The sequence below is a fragment of the Cheilinus undulatus genome, linkage group 17 (assembly GCF_018320785.1).
Source record: "Cheilinus undulatus linkage group 17, ASM1832078v1, whole genome shotgun sequence".
NCBI classification, from domain to species: domain Eukaryota; kingdom Metazoa; phylum Chordata; class Actinopteri; order Labriformes; family Labridae; genus Cheilinus; species Cheilinus undulatus.
In genome coordinates, this window is record NC_054881.1 from 3960650 (window position 1) to 3976709 (window position 16060).

Below are 16060 nucleotides of genomic sequence, written 5' to 3' on the forward strand. Positions count from 1 at the left end.
TATCCTCAGATATTTCTTCCTGTTGAACCACGCAGACTGAATCCTAAGAGGCCTCTTTGGTGCGTGTGGTGAGACAAACGTCTGCAGGGCGGCCGTGTTTACATCTTGTTAAACACTTGGCCTGCAGACGATGCAGCGTTTAGCCTCTGAGGTCAACTCGCCGCCCACGCGATGGGCTGCCGACACGATGCTCTCTGAGTCATGCTAACACGTCCTGAGGCGATGAAACCACCGGCTACTCTTGTCTCTCTGTTTCAGACTAAACATCAGTGACAGCGACATGCTGACCATCACAGACGGCGACGAGGTCACCACTCGCATCCTGGGGCGATACGTCGGAGGAAGCAGCCCGTTTAAACTCTCCTCTACTACCCCAGATCTGACCGTCACCTTCCACTCAGATCCTGCCGGGCTCGTCTTCGGCAAGGGCGAAGGATTCATCATCAACTACATGGGTGAGAAGTGTGAAGACGTAAATGAGCAAAAACTAAAATATATGACTGATAGATCTTCTTCCTCTGTGACCTAAAACTTAAATGTTTGTCCAAAGCAACCCACCATTCACTAGATAGTGCAGCATAAATTGAGTGTGTTATCTTGTAGTGTTTCCTAGTTATGATGAAGAATTATTTTAACATACTGAGCTCAACACCACTGTGCATTGTGACCTGTAGTCAACAAATGGTGGTCATTAAGCTAGCAGTATAAGCTGTGCATTGTTAATGTCCATATCTGTGTCTGAAATGTTGCTCATTAATGCAGAGTGGCTCCTGGGGGAAGTCTACTCTAGGGTGCTGGGAGGAGACTCTGTTGAACCTCGGTTACAGGAGGAACAATGTGGATTCCATCCTGGTTTCTGGGTAATAGTCCAACTCTTTACCCTTGCACCACTTCTTGAGGGAGCATGGAAGTCTTGAAGGAGGCTTATGATGGTATCCCTTGGGGGGTCATGTGGGGGGTACTGCAGAAATATGGGATCTCAGGGTCACTGCAGTGAGCCATCAGGTCCCTGTAAAACCAAAGTAAAAGTTGTGTTTGCATCGTAAGAAACATGAAACTGTCTGGGACAGAATCCGGTCTTTGACCAAGGTTGTTTCTGGTATCCGGGATAGGTCAGAAACGTGAAACTGTTGGGGACAGAATCCGGTCTTCGGACCAAGGTTGTTTCTAGCATCTGGGATAGGTTAGAAACATGAAACTGTTAGATCTGTTGAATTGCCTTGTTGCTGAAATGTGCTAAACAAATAAACTTGCATTGTAAGTACAAAGTCAGGCACGTTCCTGATGCCGGTTGGCTTCTGACAAGGCTGCCTCTTATCTCTGAGTCTGTCTCTGATTTTCATGGACAGGATCTCGAGGCACAGCAGGGCGGAGGATGGTTTTTGGTTCGGGGACCTCAGAATTTCCCTTTTTTTTTTGCAGATGATGTGGTCCTGTTGGCTTCTTTTGCCAGGGACCCCCAGCAGGCACTGGAACAGTTTTTTGCTGTGTGCAATGCGGTTGGGATGAGGGTCAGCACCTCTGAGTCCGAGACCGTGGTTCTCTGCTGGAAAATGGTGGATTGCTCCCTCCAGATGGGGAATGAGTCCTTGTAACTCAGGGTCTTGTTCATGAGTGAGGGTAGAAGGGACCGTGAGACTGATAGGCAGATCGGTGCAGTTTCAGCAGTACAGAACCGTTGTGGTGAAGAGGGAGATGAGCTAAAAGGCAAGACTCTCAATTTACAATGGCTGAGCCCTCACCTATGGTCATGAACTCTGGGTAGTGACCAATGAAGGAGAGTTAAAGCAGTCGAAATTAGATTCCTCAGGAAGTAGTCTGGGCTCAGCCTTTAAGATAGGCTCCAGGAGGTCGGACATCCAAGTGGAACCGCTGCTCCTTCACCTCAGAAGGAACCAGTTGAGGTGGTTTGGGCACCTGATCAGGATGCCTCCTGGACACCTCCCTGTGGAGGTCTTCTAGGTGCGTCCAACTTGGAGGAGACCCCAGGGTAGACCCAGGACTCGCTGAAGGGGTTATATATCTCATCTGGCCTGGGAACACCTCAGAATCCCCCAGGAAGAGCTGGATAATGTTGCTAAGGAGAGAGATGTCTGGGTTGACTTGCTTAGCCTGTTGCCACTGTGACCCTGGTTCAATTCCCAGCTTCTGCAGCCACGTCATCGTGTCTTTGGGCAAAGCATTTGACCACATACGGCTCCCACTGCTGCATCAGTGCTGTGTAGATGTTTATGGATGGGATTAGTTAACAGTGATGGACACGTTACATAGCAGCCTCTACCATCAGTGTGTGGATGGGTAGCGTGAGCTGCAGTGTAAAACTAGAAAAGTCTCCTTCAAGCTTAAGTGCATGTGCTTCTTCAGTTTGAGGATCAGGTCAAATCCAGCAGGCTTCAGCAGAGAAGTCGTGCATTAATGCACGTCTAAAAGCAGCACCATTCTCTCTTGTTGCAGTGAAATTTGATCAATAACTCAGCAGGCGGCTGCTGTAAGACTTTACTGAGCCTTTACCAGACAAATATTTGTGACAGGTTTGGAGTAATGGAGCTGAAAAGAAGTCAGAGAGAGATGTTTTAAGAGACGTGTTAACGATAATAAAAATATAAAATCAAAGCAGCCCAATCCTTTAAATGGATCTGAAACCTTTGATCCAGCTCCCCCATTTATTCTGATTCCGTCTCCCCTCCTCGAGCTGCCGTCTCCATTTTTCATCTCTCCACTCGTCTCGTCTTTATTTGTCTTTCTTTCATTTCCTCTGCCCTTATTCAATCACATCGTATCTGTTCCTCCATCTCAGCCAGCCTCTCGTCTTTCTGCAGCCTCTGAGTTTAACAAGCAGCCAAACAAGCTCTCTTCCTCCTTTTACTCGCGCTAATCTGCCGTACGTCCCGTATCCAACACCTGACTCCAATTTAGACCCACACCGATGCGCGCCGACCGGCCAATTTATCCCGCCGACTCCACGCACCCTCACACGCTTCCCACAGGAGCGAATCAAGTCGACACAGCATGAATACGTGGGCTACTTTCTTTGATTATGTGAGCGTGTTTGTGTAGAGAATATATTACTCACTCTCAGGCTGCACAGAGAAAGTCAATAGAGAATGAATAATTGATCAGGGATCCTTCAACTTACAAACCCCTGTAGGCCCATTATACAGTACGCTGTAATGCAATACTGTACACCGCTCCATCACTCATCAAATATACATATACACTCATACACTTCTCCCTACAGCCAATTATTTATTTATCTCTGAGCTGTTTTGTTTTTTCCTGTCCTTTACAGAATGAATGTGATCATTTTTCTGGATTTCCTTCTACGTATGAGTGAATATCGGAGACTTTTTAAGTTTTTTCCTTCTTTATTTTGAGCCAAACAAACAGACTGTAAATGCATGAATGAAAATATAAATGCCACATGAAGCTGACAACAGTAACCGGCTCATCAGTGTCAGATTTGGCTGTAGGGCAGAAAGTTGAAATAAGAAGCGGCTTGGTTTGCAGCCCCCCAATCAAAGTTTATCTAAACAAGTCAGTTTCTATGTCTTTGTCAAAATAAAAACAGAATGCAATGATTTGCAAATCTCATACTCATATTTTATTCATAATAGACCAGTGGTACTCTCCAGCCATATGTGGCTCTTTGTGTCTAAGGCTCCGTCCACACGGAGACAAATTCAGAGGTATATGCAAAAGTTTTTTTGTCGTATCGGCATTTCATCCACACGGAAACGGTGTTTTGGGTGACTGTAAACGATACTTTCTGGAAACGGGTCCCAGAGCGCAAAAATCGTCTCCGTGTGGACGGCCAACCGCATCTTTCTTGAAACAATTATGTCACACGCTTCGACAGGGAAGGGCACATCACTTGTTTAAAGACAATGATTTCTGGAAGTGTTCCTGAGCCCACGCCGTGATTTCAGTGCAGAATCATGCCTGTTTTTAATGCAGTGGCCCCTGAGGGCCCCTTCAGCCTTGTCACTTGCACACAGAGATTTCTCCAGATTCTCTAAATCTGTTGATGATATCATGGAATATACAGAGCTTAACAAATGTATTAGACCACCCTAACCCTAACCAAAGTCAGGTTTATGCCACAGCTGCCCTAAATTAACAGCATTGGTAATTACCAAAATCATTTTTGATGTTTCTGCAATGGTTAATACACCAATATGTAGAAGCTCTTTAACCCAAATGATATTTTTAATGCTAAAATAGAATTATTATTGTTATCAATGAAATTTCAAATTTACTGATTTACAAAAAAAACTGAAAAAATAGTAAAGCACATTAATATTTCTTGATTAATATGTCAAATTATAGTTATTTACTTGCATTCCTGATCAGAAAAATGAGTTTTAGTGGTTGAATGTTATGCTTGATTCATTTCTGACTTCGCGGAGAAGCCCAGTGAGCCGGCTCAAATTTGTGTTTAAAAAGGTGAATTCAGTTTGAAATTCCTCATTCCTGTTCAAAATGGTAAAACGTGGAGAGCTGACTGAAAATGAAAGAGTCCGCATTAAAGTACTTCATGGTGCTGGATGGTCTCTGAGACAAATATGACAGGTGGTCTAATACATTTGTTAAGCACTGTAGGTGGTGGGATATTCAAAGTCTTTGTAATTTTTTTTTTTAGGAACAATTTTCTGATATTTTTCCACAACTTTTAGACCCCATTTTTTGCAGATTGGTGGTTCTCTGCCTATCTTCACCTCTGCCTCCCTAAAATGCTCCTTTTATACCCAGACATGTCGCTGACCCGTTGACAACTAACCCTTAGAGCTCACGCGGCAGGGATCCGTGTGGCAGGCACACCCCTTTGTAAATTGCTTGCTAAATTTTGAACCGTAAGTCCTAGACACTAACGTGTTCTTTCCTGTGAAAGCTCTGCGTTGTGCCTTTAAATATGTTCTTCATGCATTCAAAGCTCTTACAGAACATTTCTTGTGAGTCCAGAGCTTGGCTGACTTCCCGGGGTCTCTGAGGGCAGCGTAGTCGTATACAACAAGAAGTGACACAGTTAAGAAAAATGTTACTACCTTTTGAACCAAGTGTCACAGACACTTAATATTTTTTCCTCTGAAAGCTGACCATTTTGCCGTTTGTTTGCTACCCTCAATGTCTCCGTAGCCCTTATGGACGCCGTTCTAGCCCGAAACTTCAGTGACTTTTCAGGGTCTTTGCAGATTAAATCCATGTCTTTAGATCTAATAATAAGCGTCTCTTTGTCCATTTTTTTATTCATTTTCGATCATTTACTTTGGCTTTCTCTGGTGGGTAGCGCAATATTTGTTGAGGGCAATGTTTACATGCAATGCATTGTGGGACGGGATGTCCTCCAATAGCAAGATGTCGTGTCTCCACTGCTTCAAGGAACGGCACAAATGAATCTAACTGCAACAAAGTGCATGGACTTTTCTTGTATACATGTAGATATTTTTAGGGTTTTTTTGATGGAGACTTGATGGAGAACAAGTCTGTGCAAAGAAAAGGCTAAGTCACTAATGTTACTGTGTGTTAGCAAACAAATCTTTGAGTTTCAACTTCTGATTATTTTTTCTTTTGTCTTTAGAGTCCTGTAACTTTTTCAAAGATCAAGTAACATTACTGGAGTAGGTAAATTATTAAAGCCCAGGTTGTCCTGAGAAAAAAGATGCCTAGAGTTTGACTGTGCACCACAGGGTTGATGTTTTACAATATTTTTAAGAAAAATGTCCAGACGAGACATTATGGTGAAAAAAATAGCTGTGAGCTCTAAGGGTTAACCTAAATAGCTGCTCCTCATCTGTTTTATATTAGTACCACTTACTTTTCCAGCCTTTTGTTGCCTTGTCCCTACTTTTTTGATATGTGTTGCTGCCATCAAATTCCAAATAAGGTCATATTTTTCCATGAAATGGTAAAGTCTCAGTTTCAACTTCTGTTGTGTTGAAAAATAAGGGTTTATGAGATTATACAATTATTGCATTCTATTATTATTCACATTTTACTCAGTGTCCCAACTTTTTTGGGATCCAGGCTGTTAATTAAACAATGTTTGCATTCACCATGTGATAATTTGTGCTTTTAAGCTTAAACATGTTCTATTTGTTCAGAGTAATTTTGGAGATAGAGGGGAATGACATGTGGGGAAAGGAGCCACAGGCTGGATTTGAACCTTAGTCATCTGCTTGGAGGACTTCAGCCTGTATACATGGAGCATGACCAAACCAAACATATAGTAGAAGCATGTGTCAAAATTATAGTGAAAAGAGAGGGAAAGTTACCATAAAGTCAAAGTATGCACAGACAGCATCAGCATCAGCCCCTCCTGACTGTTTTTACTCAAGAGTGTCAAAGAAACGTTAGCTTTTAAATAAAATACTGCTTTACTGGGTGTATCTGGAAGTAAGGAGACCTTTAGTTTAGGTATATCTTTGGAAAAATACATTGAAAGTGTGCAGTAAATCCGCCTGGCAGCACATAAAGACAAAGAATAATTTATATCCCATTGCAGATCATCAATGCAGTGACAGCTGACTGACAGCTGGTAATAATTTAATGGAGGACTGTTTCAGTCTGAATTAGAAATGACTGGATCCTTCAGACTGCTCTTGTCAGAGTGCTTTCTCTGCAGAGATGAGCTTTGAAAACCGTCCAGCACAGACGAGATCCATCACTGTGTCACACGGTCAAATAATCGCGCGATAAGTCCATCAATCTCCTGCTCCTTCCTCACGCAGAGAAGGTGCCAGAATCCGACTCAGACGTCGTGTTGTTTGTCTTGTTTTCTCTTTGACCCTGGCGATGAATGTGAAAACACTTCTCAGCAGCTGAACCCGGACCGCCATCATAACAGAGGCATAAATCAATCTTCTGCTTTATTTTTCATCGCAGAGGTGTCCAGGAACGACTCCTGTCCGGACCTGCCCGAGATCCAGAATGGATGGAAGACAACGTCCCACATCGCTCTGGTTCGAGGGGCCCGGATCACTTACCAGTGTGACCCCGGATATGACCTGGTGGGACGGGAGACGCTCACCTGTCAGTTAGACCTCTCCTGGAGCTCCCAGCCCCCGTTCTGTGAAAAAAGTCAGTTTCATACTGAGTTATACTCCTGCTGTGTTTGAGCCTGCAGGCGTGTGTCTGTTACTCACCTTTAACCACATTTACACGGTTTATTAACCAGGGATTTATGCCCAGTTTGGGCATTTAGAAAAACAGGAAGTGATCCTTAATTAATTGTGTGCATGCAACTCACACTTTAGAGCACATACAGAGGAAGTCTGAAAGGCCTTCATCTGGACTGGACTGATTTTAAAAACATGTAAAAATATGGTTGAAATTAACGTATCTGGTTTAATCTTGATCATGTGATCTTAAGTTACACATGACTCTTCTAAAATTACAAATACTCATATATTTTCTCCCCTCTTCTTTGCAGTCATGTACTGCTCAGATCCCGGCCACGTGGAGCACTCTACCAGGTCTCTGTCGGACCCCAAACTCCTCGTTGGGACGACCATTCAGTACAGCTGCAACCCTGGATTCATCCTGCAGGGCGGCGCCACCATCACCTGCTATGGACGTGAACCAGGCACCCCTGTGTGGACGTCTCGACTCCCTCACTGTGTCTGTGAGTATCAGAAGGAATCACAGACTGTAGAAAATTCTGGACAAAGTCTAATCGACAGCAAACAATCCGTGGCTAAAGCTAAGCTAAAATGCTAACACTAATCCTAGCGCAATCTACTCCTAAAACATGGTAAAAGATCAGGTGGGATAAGAGTCAAAATCATGGTTTTAAAGGTCAAAATGTGACATAACAGTCAAATTCACGAGTTTGAAAGGTCAAAATATCTGATAGGAATTTAAATTTTAAATCTTGAAGGCCAATAAATAGGATTAAAAGTCAAAGTTAGGTATTTTAAAGGTCAAGACATGAGATAAAATTTGAAATCATGCATTTAAATCATCAAAGTATTACTTAAAAAAATTCAAATTGTGAATCCAAAGGTCAAACTATGAGATACAATTCAAAATACTGAGTTTTAAAGGTCAAAATATGACAGAATTTAAAATCTTACATCTGAAATGCCAATATATGGAGTTAAAAGTCAAAGTTAGGTATGGAAAAGGTCAAAACATCAGATAAACTTTAAAATCATGCATTAAAACTTAGAAATATTACTAAAAAATAAAACTGTAAATTTTAAAGGTCAAAATATGAGATAAAAAATAAAAAATTGTGTGTTTTAAAGGTCAACATGTTGGATAAAAGTTAATAAAATGACTTATAAAGGTCAAAATATCAGATAAAAATTTAAATCTTAAATCTAAAAGGTCAGTATATTGGACTGGAAGTCAAAGTTTTGTTTGGAAGGTCAAAATATTGAATAAGATTTAAAAGCCGTGCATGTTAAAGGTCAAAATATGAGTTACAATTTTTATTTGTAATTCTTGAAGGTCAATAAATGGGCTTAAAAGTCAAAGCTAGGTATTGAAAAGGTCAAAATATAAGATAAATTCTGAAATCATGCATTTAAAATGTGGAAATATTACTTAAAAATACAATTGTGAATATGAGATAAAAAATTAAAAATCGTATTTTTTAAAGTTCAACATGTTGATTAAAAGTTAAAAATCATGAGTTATAAATATAAAATATGTGATAGAATTTTAAATCTTAAATCTAAAAGGTCAACTTTTTGGATTTAAAGTAAAAGTTAGGTATTTAGAAGGTGAAAACATTAAATAAAGTTTAAAACTCCTGCATTTTAAAGGTCAAAATGTGAGATAAAACTTAAATATATAATTCTTGAAGGTCAATAAATGGGAGAAAAAGTCAAAGTTAGCTATTGAAAACGTCAGATCATTAGACAAAATTTGAAATCATGTGTTTAAAACGTCAAAGTGTAACTAAAAAATTTTAAATGTGAATCTGAAAGGTCAAACTATGAGTTAAAAATTATAAGTTATAAATGTCAAAATATGAGATAGATTTGTAAATCTGAAAGGTCAATATCTGGGATTAAAGGTCAAAGTTAGGTATTGAAAAGGTCAAAACGCAAGATTGAATTTGAAAACATGAGTTCAAAATGTCGAAATATAACTTTAAAATTAAAAGTGTGAATCTTAAATGTCAAAATATGAGAAAAAAAAGTCCAAGTTATTTGAAAAGGTCGAAAACTGAAATACAAGGTCAGAATCATAACTTTTAAGCCAAAATTGTGGGATGCAAATTGAAAATATGAAATGAAAACACAAAATTATTTTCCCGTTACAATCCTTACTTTTTCATGTTTCTGAAACTAAACAGGATATTTTGAATCATCAAAGGTAAGCTTATATTTTGATACTGGAGGAAATCTGCAGACCGGTCAGTTATAATAAAATGTGATATGATAGGGTGGGCCAGGTATAACTGTACCATGGGCCGGATTTGGCCCGCGGGCCGTGAGTTTGAGCCCCTGGTCTCTGAGGTGTTGCCTAGATAGATGTGCTGATGTGGACAGTCTGGCGTTGGAGGTGAGGTGTCGATTTGACCTGGTGATTCTGCAGACAGCCTGGAGGAACTTTGACCTTCTTGCACTTCCACACTGACTTCCCTCACCAGAGCTTTCCACTTGGATGGAGCGTTAACACGGCCTCAGAGAAAGAAGAATAAAAACACAAGAGGATTTTTGTTTTTGAGCAGCAGGAAATGGTGGAGGTTATTTGATGTAGCCGTGGGCTGAGAGCATCCCGTGGTTTACCAGTTATTTGTCAGCACTTTGAATTCAGGAGGCTGTCAGCAGGATCGACGCTTGCACATGGCAGCTAACTGAAGATGAAGGGCTCTCTCCCTGTAGCTGTGCGATCTAACATGAGTGGGTTTGTGTGATTTCTTGCACTAAAAAGCGTCCTGGCTCTCTCTTTCCTCTGCTGACACAGATCACAGCGTCTCTGCATGCCAGAGCGAGCTTCATCTTCAGCGTTTTATCTCAGGATTGACACTCCGTGCGTGTGTTTTCAGGGATATTAATGTTGGTGCGAGGTGTTTGATATGTTAATTCAATGCTAATGCACCGTACCAATCAGCCCTCAGCCACCTGGAGGAGGGGGCGGAGATTATCCATGAGTCATGTCACCTCAGCCGCAGCCTGTCAAATCTGTCAGTCCAGCTCTGACGCAGAACTTCTTTTTTTCTTCCTCTCATCCAGCTGAGGATTCTGTTTCCTGTGAAAACCCCGGTCTCCCTGACAACGGCTACCAGATCCTGTCCAAGAGGCTCTACCTGCCTGGGGAGTCGCTCACCTTCGTTTGTTACCAAGGTTACGAGCTCATCGGAGAGGTGGCGATTAAGTGCATCCTGGGGAACCCGTCGTTCTGGAGCGGACCACTTCCTCTCTGCAGGGGTGAGACTTCTACAGATTTCATGTTGGGAATGGAACACTTCCTGTCCTAAACTCTGACTTCTGCATGCTAGAGGCTTTATCTGACCCCGCCTGTTGATACTGATTGATCCTGCTCCGATGCATGCCGATGACCGTTCACTCTAAAACAACACCTCTCAGCAGACTCCGTACTGTCCTGACAGGTTTTGGTATCTAAGGGGGGTTTCACAGGCCTGAGTCCAAGTCCATCTGAGTCCAAAGTAGTGTAAACATAAGCATACCTCACTCGGGTACTATGTCTGAGTCAGCTTGTAGATGTGGACTCAGCATGATTTATGTGGACAGGCAGGGGTTCTCAACCTGGGGGGCGGGACCCCACTGAGGGTCGCAAAACACTAAGAAGGGTCGCCAAATGCCTTAAAAAATTGAGAATACTTTAGAAATGTTTTTTTCTCACCCAATTTAATTATTATAATTTGCCACTTTTCATCAATTTTGCACAATTTGGAGCAACTTTTGCCAAATTCTAACCCATTTTCATCCCTTTTTACCAACAATTTAGCCAATTTTTTACACATTTTTGCCACTCTAAACCCATTTTTATCAATTTTAAACCCTTTACACTGCTTTTTACTGCCTGTTTTCTCACTTCTAAACCAATTCTTGCCACTTTCTGTCTACTGTTCTCTGTTGGCCCATTATTGCCACTATCAACCCCTTTATATCACATTGTACGACCATTTTTGCCAATTTGAACCACATTTCACTGTTTGATATGCCCATTTTGACCAGTTTAATGCATTTCTGCCAATTTCTACCTATTTATCTACCCCAGTTAACCCATTTTTGCCAGTTTAAAGCACATTTTCCCATCTTTAAATCCCATTTCACCCCTTTTTATCACATTTTACGACTATTTCTTCCACTTTTTAATCCCTTTTTACCACTTTTTGTGCCTGTTTTTGCCACTTCAACCCATTTTTTCAATATTTTTTTCTTTTTGTCACTATTAAGCTCAATGTGGAACATTTTTTTTGCCAAACTTTAACCCATTTTAATCCCGTTTACCAGCGATTTTCCAATTTTAACACATTTTTGCCATTCTAAACCCATTTTTATCAATTTTAAACCCTTTACACTGCTTTTTACTGCCTGTTTTCTCACTTCTAAACCAATTCTTGCCACTTTCTGTATTTTGTTGCCTCTGTTGGCCCCTTTTTATCACATTTTACGACCATTTTTGCCTATTTCAACCACATTTCACTGTTTGATGTGCCCATTTTGACCAGTTTAACACATTTCTGCCAATTTCTGCCTGTTTATCTGCCTCAGTTAACCCATTTTGGCCAGTTTAAAGCACGTTTTCCCACCTTTAAATCCCATTTCACCATTTTTTATCACATTTTACGACTATTTCTGCCACTTTTTAATCAATTTTTACTACCTTTTGTGCCTGTTTCTGCAACTTTAACCCATTTTAATTTTTTTTTCCTACAGTTTTTGCTCTTTTTGCCACTGTTATCAAAATTATGCCACTTCTAACCCATTTATGCTACTTCTAAAATCCCATTTAACCACCTTTCCCACCACCTTTTTGGAAATATTTTTGCTATTTTAACTCTGTTTTTAAGAAAATATGGGTATGGATATCTTGCTTACTTTACAATGGACCCTGATTTTCCTGTCCTCTATGGGCCCCCAGTTTGGCTGGGCCCCAGAAGGCTGTCCCATTTACCCCCTCTTATGGACAGCCTTGTCTGCACATGACTATTCTTGAATGTGCATGGCTGTGTTCAACCACCTTCAGCTACAGTGGGGGTCCCCGGTCTCTGGCAGCTTTATTTTGGGGGTCGCGGGCTGAAAAGGTTGAGAACCCCTGGTCTAAGGTGACTGACCTGACTCTAAATGTGCAGTAAATGTAATCCTTGATGTCAGAAACCTGACAGGATCAGTAAAAGTGACAGTGGAGGTGGACTTCAGTGAACGGTCAGCTCAAAGCAGCCTTGTTGCAAACTGAACCTCCACAGGACGTGTGATGTTAATTTTCATGTGCACTGACTGACAGAATGATGTCTTGCAGCCAACTATGACTGCCATGGCAACCATGCTTTGGAAGGTGAGTCTGAAAAAAGAAAAAACGATTACCCAGTTTGTTTTTCAGGAACAAACCAAAGAATAAAAAGCTCTTCACCTCTCTGTGTCTGCTCTGCCTGCATCAGCAAACATCTGCCTGCAAAGTTAACAGCCGCTGTGTTTGTGTTTGTCCTTACAGCTGTTTGAATTCACTCGTTTGCCTCTAGTATCCACCGTGTTTGCTTACCCATCCTCCGTTCAACTTTTCAGAGCTTTATTTATTCTCCTCATGGAACTCTGACTTCAGTTAAACCAGGTTTATTTGTCTGTTGTCTCTCAGTTGCAGAGGCGACTGCGGGCTCCACTCTGGACGGAGGGAACATAGCGCTCGCCGTCTTCATCCTCGTTCTTCTTCTCTCAGTGCTGCTTGGAGGAGTTTATGTCTACGTCACACGGTAAGAGCTTTGGTACCGTCATCTCCCATGCTTGATAAAAAACAGGTTTAACAAACCACCAGGGTCATTTTAAAGCTGTAGGTTTGCTGTTAATCAGGTATTTGGTGATGTGTAGGCCGGGCTTCTACTTCTTTGAGTCTGTTTTGACTGTTATGTACCGAGCCCCAGACATGACATGGTCAAAAAAAAATTAAATTATGGCTACAATATAGCTATAATGTGCACATGAAGCCTAATTCATGGCCACAAAATATTAAACTGTGGCCATGAAATACTAAATTGTGACCACAAAATACTAATTCGTGGCCATGAGATACTAATTCATGGCCACAAAGTACACTTTGTGGCCAGAAAATACTGAATTTTGGCCACATAATACTAATTGGTGGCCACAGAATAGTAAATCATTGCCAAGAAATACTAAATTATGGCCATGAAATACTAATTTGTGGCCACGAAATACTATTCAGTGACTGGTGTGTTTTTTTGTGTTGTTAGGTGTCGATATCACTCCAACCTGAGGCTTCCTCTGATCTACCCCCACCCGTACCGACAGATCACTGTGGAGACAGAGTTTGACAACCCGCTCTACGAGACAGGAGGGGTGAGTGTTAAAAAGTGAAACTCTCTTCATGAAGAGCTGCAGACTTCACAAAGCTTACGTTGCTTCCTGTCTTCTACTTCCAGCAGGACACTCGTGAATATGAAGTATCGATATGAGAAACTTCACTAAAGACATTTCTAAAACCAGGACTGACCGCCCCGCCCTTGAATCCTCGTCCCCTCCTCCCTCCTTCTCCACCCAGGAGGAGGCGCTGTAAATACAAACAGATGATGTCCAGCCCCTTCTGCCAGGAGACACAGAGACCGGTCCTGTTCTCTCCTCCTTTGACATGACAGATTCTTAAGATTTCATGATAAAAAAAAAGAGGAGGAAATACGAAGCGGGAGAGGAGCCGGAAGAGTCAGTGTTGGTGGATTCACTGGGAAATGATGGGATACAGAGGATGGAGGGAATGAGGCCCAAAGATCATCGAACATGGTGAGAAGAGAGGATGTGTTTGGTGTTAAATGTGACAAAAAGTAAAGGAGGGGAGAAGAGGAAGGAGAAAGGGACAGGACACAGAGGAAAAGAGGGCATTGAAGCACTTTGAATCTTTTTCATTAGAAGACAGACTCCTGGAGTGTTGGTCAAAGACAGAGCTATTAAAGTTGCAATCCTTAAGATTTTCTTCAGTCAGACTTTTATTACCAGCAGAGTTTATCCCTGCCTTTCCACATTAACAGTTAGACTTCAACAGGAAAGAAGTACTGGATACAGCGTTATTGTTTTTACTTCACTGTTTCTGTTTCTGCTAATGGCGGTGAGAACATTTCCTGATGCTGCCGGCTTACATTAAAACACAAAGACATGGGTTTTATTGAGACGCAGTCAGGAAGAAAGCGCTGGCTTTAGCCTGCAGTTATAGTTACGATACAATATGATTCGGCACATTACGTTACGATATGATTTCATACAGTACAGTATGTCACGTCATGATGCGATACGACAATACTGTCGTTACATTACTTACGCTACCTTATAATACGAGGGAGAAGAACGATTTGTCACTCCAGAGAACGCGTCTCTACTGCTTTAGAGTCCAGTGACGGCGTCCTTTACACCACTGCATTATGATACAATACCATATGTAATGTGACGATGTGTTATCTTATGTTACAATACAGTAGTATACATTACATTAGGTTACAATACCATACAATTTTGTATGTTACATTACAATATGTTGCGTCACAATACAATACGACAATATTTTAGAATGTCTTATGTTACGATACGTTATGATACTATACAGTACATTACGTTCTGATACATACGTTACGCCACATTCCAACACGATATGTTAGTTATGCTTTGTACATTATGGTACTATGTGTATGTTAAGCTAGCATACATGACGTTATGATATGTTACATTGCGTTAAGATATGCTGAGATATGTTACAATGCATTAAGTTACAATACATCATATTACGCTAGGATACGTTACGCTAGAATACGTTATATTACAATACAATATTTTAGGTGTGTTTCCACGATATGTTTCCTTACAATATGTCATGTTACATCATGTTATGATATGGTACGGTACATAATGTTACAAAATTATAGATATGTGTTGAATATTACATCACAATACTTTAGCTACATTTTGCATGTTACGTTTGGATACGTTTTGTTACATTAGCATGTTACGCTACGATTCGTTACTCTACTTCAGGATTCTTTACATTACATTAGGATATGTTACGTTACATCAGGATACGTTACGTTACGATTCATTACTTTACCTCAGAATTCGTTACATTACATTAGGATACGTTAAGTTACATTAGGATAAGTTATTTTACGATTTGTTACCTTACATTTGGATAAGTTACGTTACATTTTGATATGTTTAGTTACATTAGTATACGTTACGTTAAATTAGGATATATTATGTTACATTAGGATATGTTACATTACAATACCTTATGTTATGGTATGTGTGATATGATACTTTCTATTTCAGGCCCTTTTTAAATTGTTGAGAATGTTTCTAGAACACAGGGTGACAGGAAACTTGCAGAAATTCATGTTTCAGATTTTTTTGTATCTATTTTTGTTTGAAAGGGTGTAATTTTCCTTTCATTCCAAGGCAAAAAAAAAAATGTTTTTTTTTTAGGTTTAAATGTTTGAAAATGGAAGTATTCAGACCCTCTTCACATTTTTCAGTTTTGTTATGTTGCCAAATGCTCCAGCAAGAAAAAACAAAAAAACAAAAAACAAAACAAAAAAAATATATCCTTATTAATTTGCACTCAGTACCCCATAATGACAGAGTTTAAAGAGAGTTTTTGGAAAGTTTTGCAAATTTATGAAAAATACAAATATAAAACGAGTCATGTATGTGGTCTGAACTTCTTACTCTCTGTTACCACGGTAACCACAGATGTTGCTAGGTAAAAGCCTTCAATCTTAAGGGTTACAACTTTAAGTGGAATGGTAAAAGGTAAGTCATTTTTCCTCCATAAAGAGTTGTGAGTCTCCACCTGTTGCACATAAATGTTACTAAGAGGAAGGAAATAATGGAGAGTGACTGTCTTTATTCTCTGGTCATCAGTCCTCAGGATG

At 40.5% G+C, this 16060-nt stretch overlaps 1 protein-coding gene across 2 annotated transcripts in view; it reads left to right on the forward strand.

The window, feature by feature from the left end:
* The window catches only part of LOC121525187 (seizure 6-like protein), a 108657-nt gene extending 93024 nt beyond the window's left edge, over positions 1–15633 (forward strand). The window contains exons 10-17 of one of the 2 annotated variants that reach the window (XM_041811043.1): positions 259–455; positions 6880–7074; positions 7427–7618; positions 10185–10379; positions 12439–12474; positions 12772–12886; positions 13385–13490; positions 13574–15633. In XM_041811043.1, the coding sequence (XP_041666977.1) occupies positions 259–455; positions 6880–7074; positions 7427–7618; positions 10185–10379; positions 12439–12474; positions 12772–12886; positions 13385–13490; positions 13574–13606 (1069 nt within the window). In that variant the 3' untranslated portion in view covers positions 13607–15633. The remainder of the gene's footprint in view (positions 1–258; positions 456–6879; positions 7075–7426; positions 7619–10184; positions 10380–12438; positions 12475–12771; positions 12887–13384; positions 13491–13573) is intronic. The other variant, XM_041811044.1, reaches the window with a different exon arrangement.
* Positions 15634–16060: the final 427 nt, after the last annotated feature.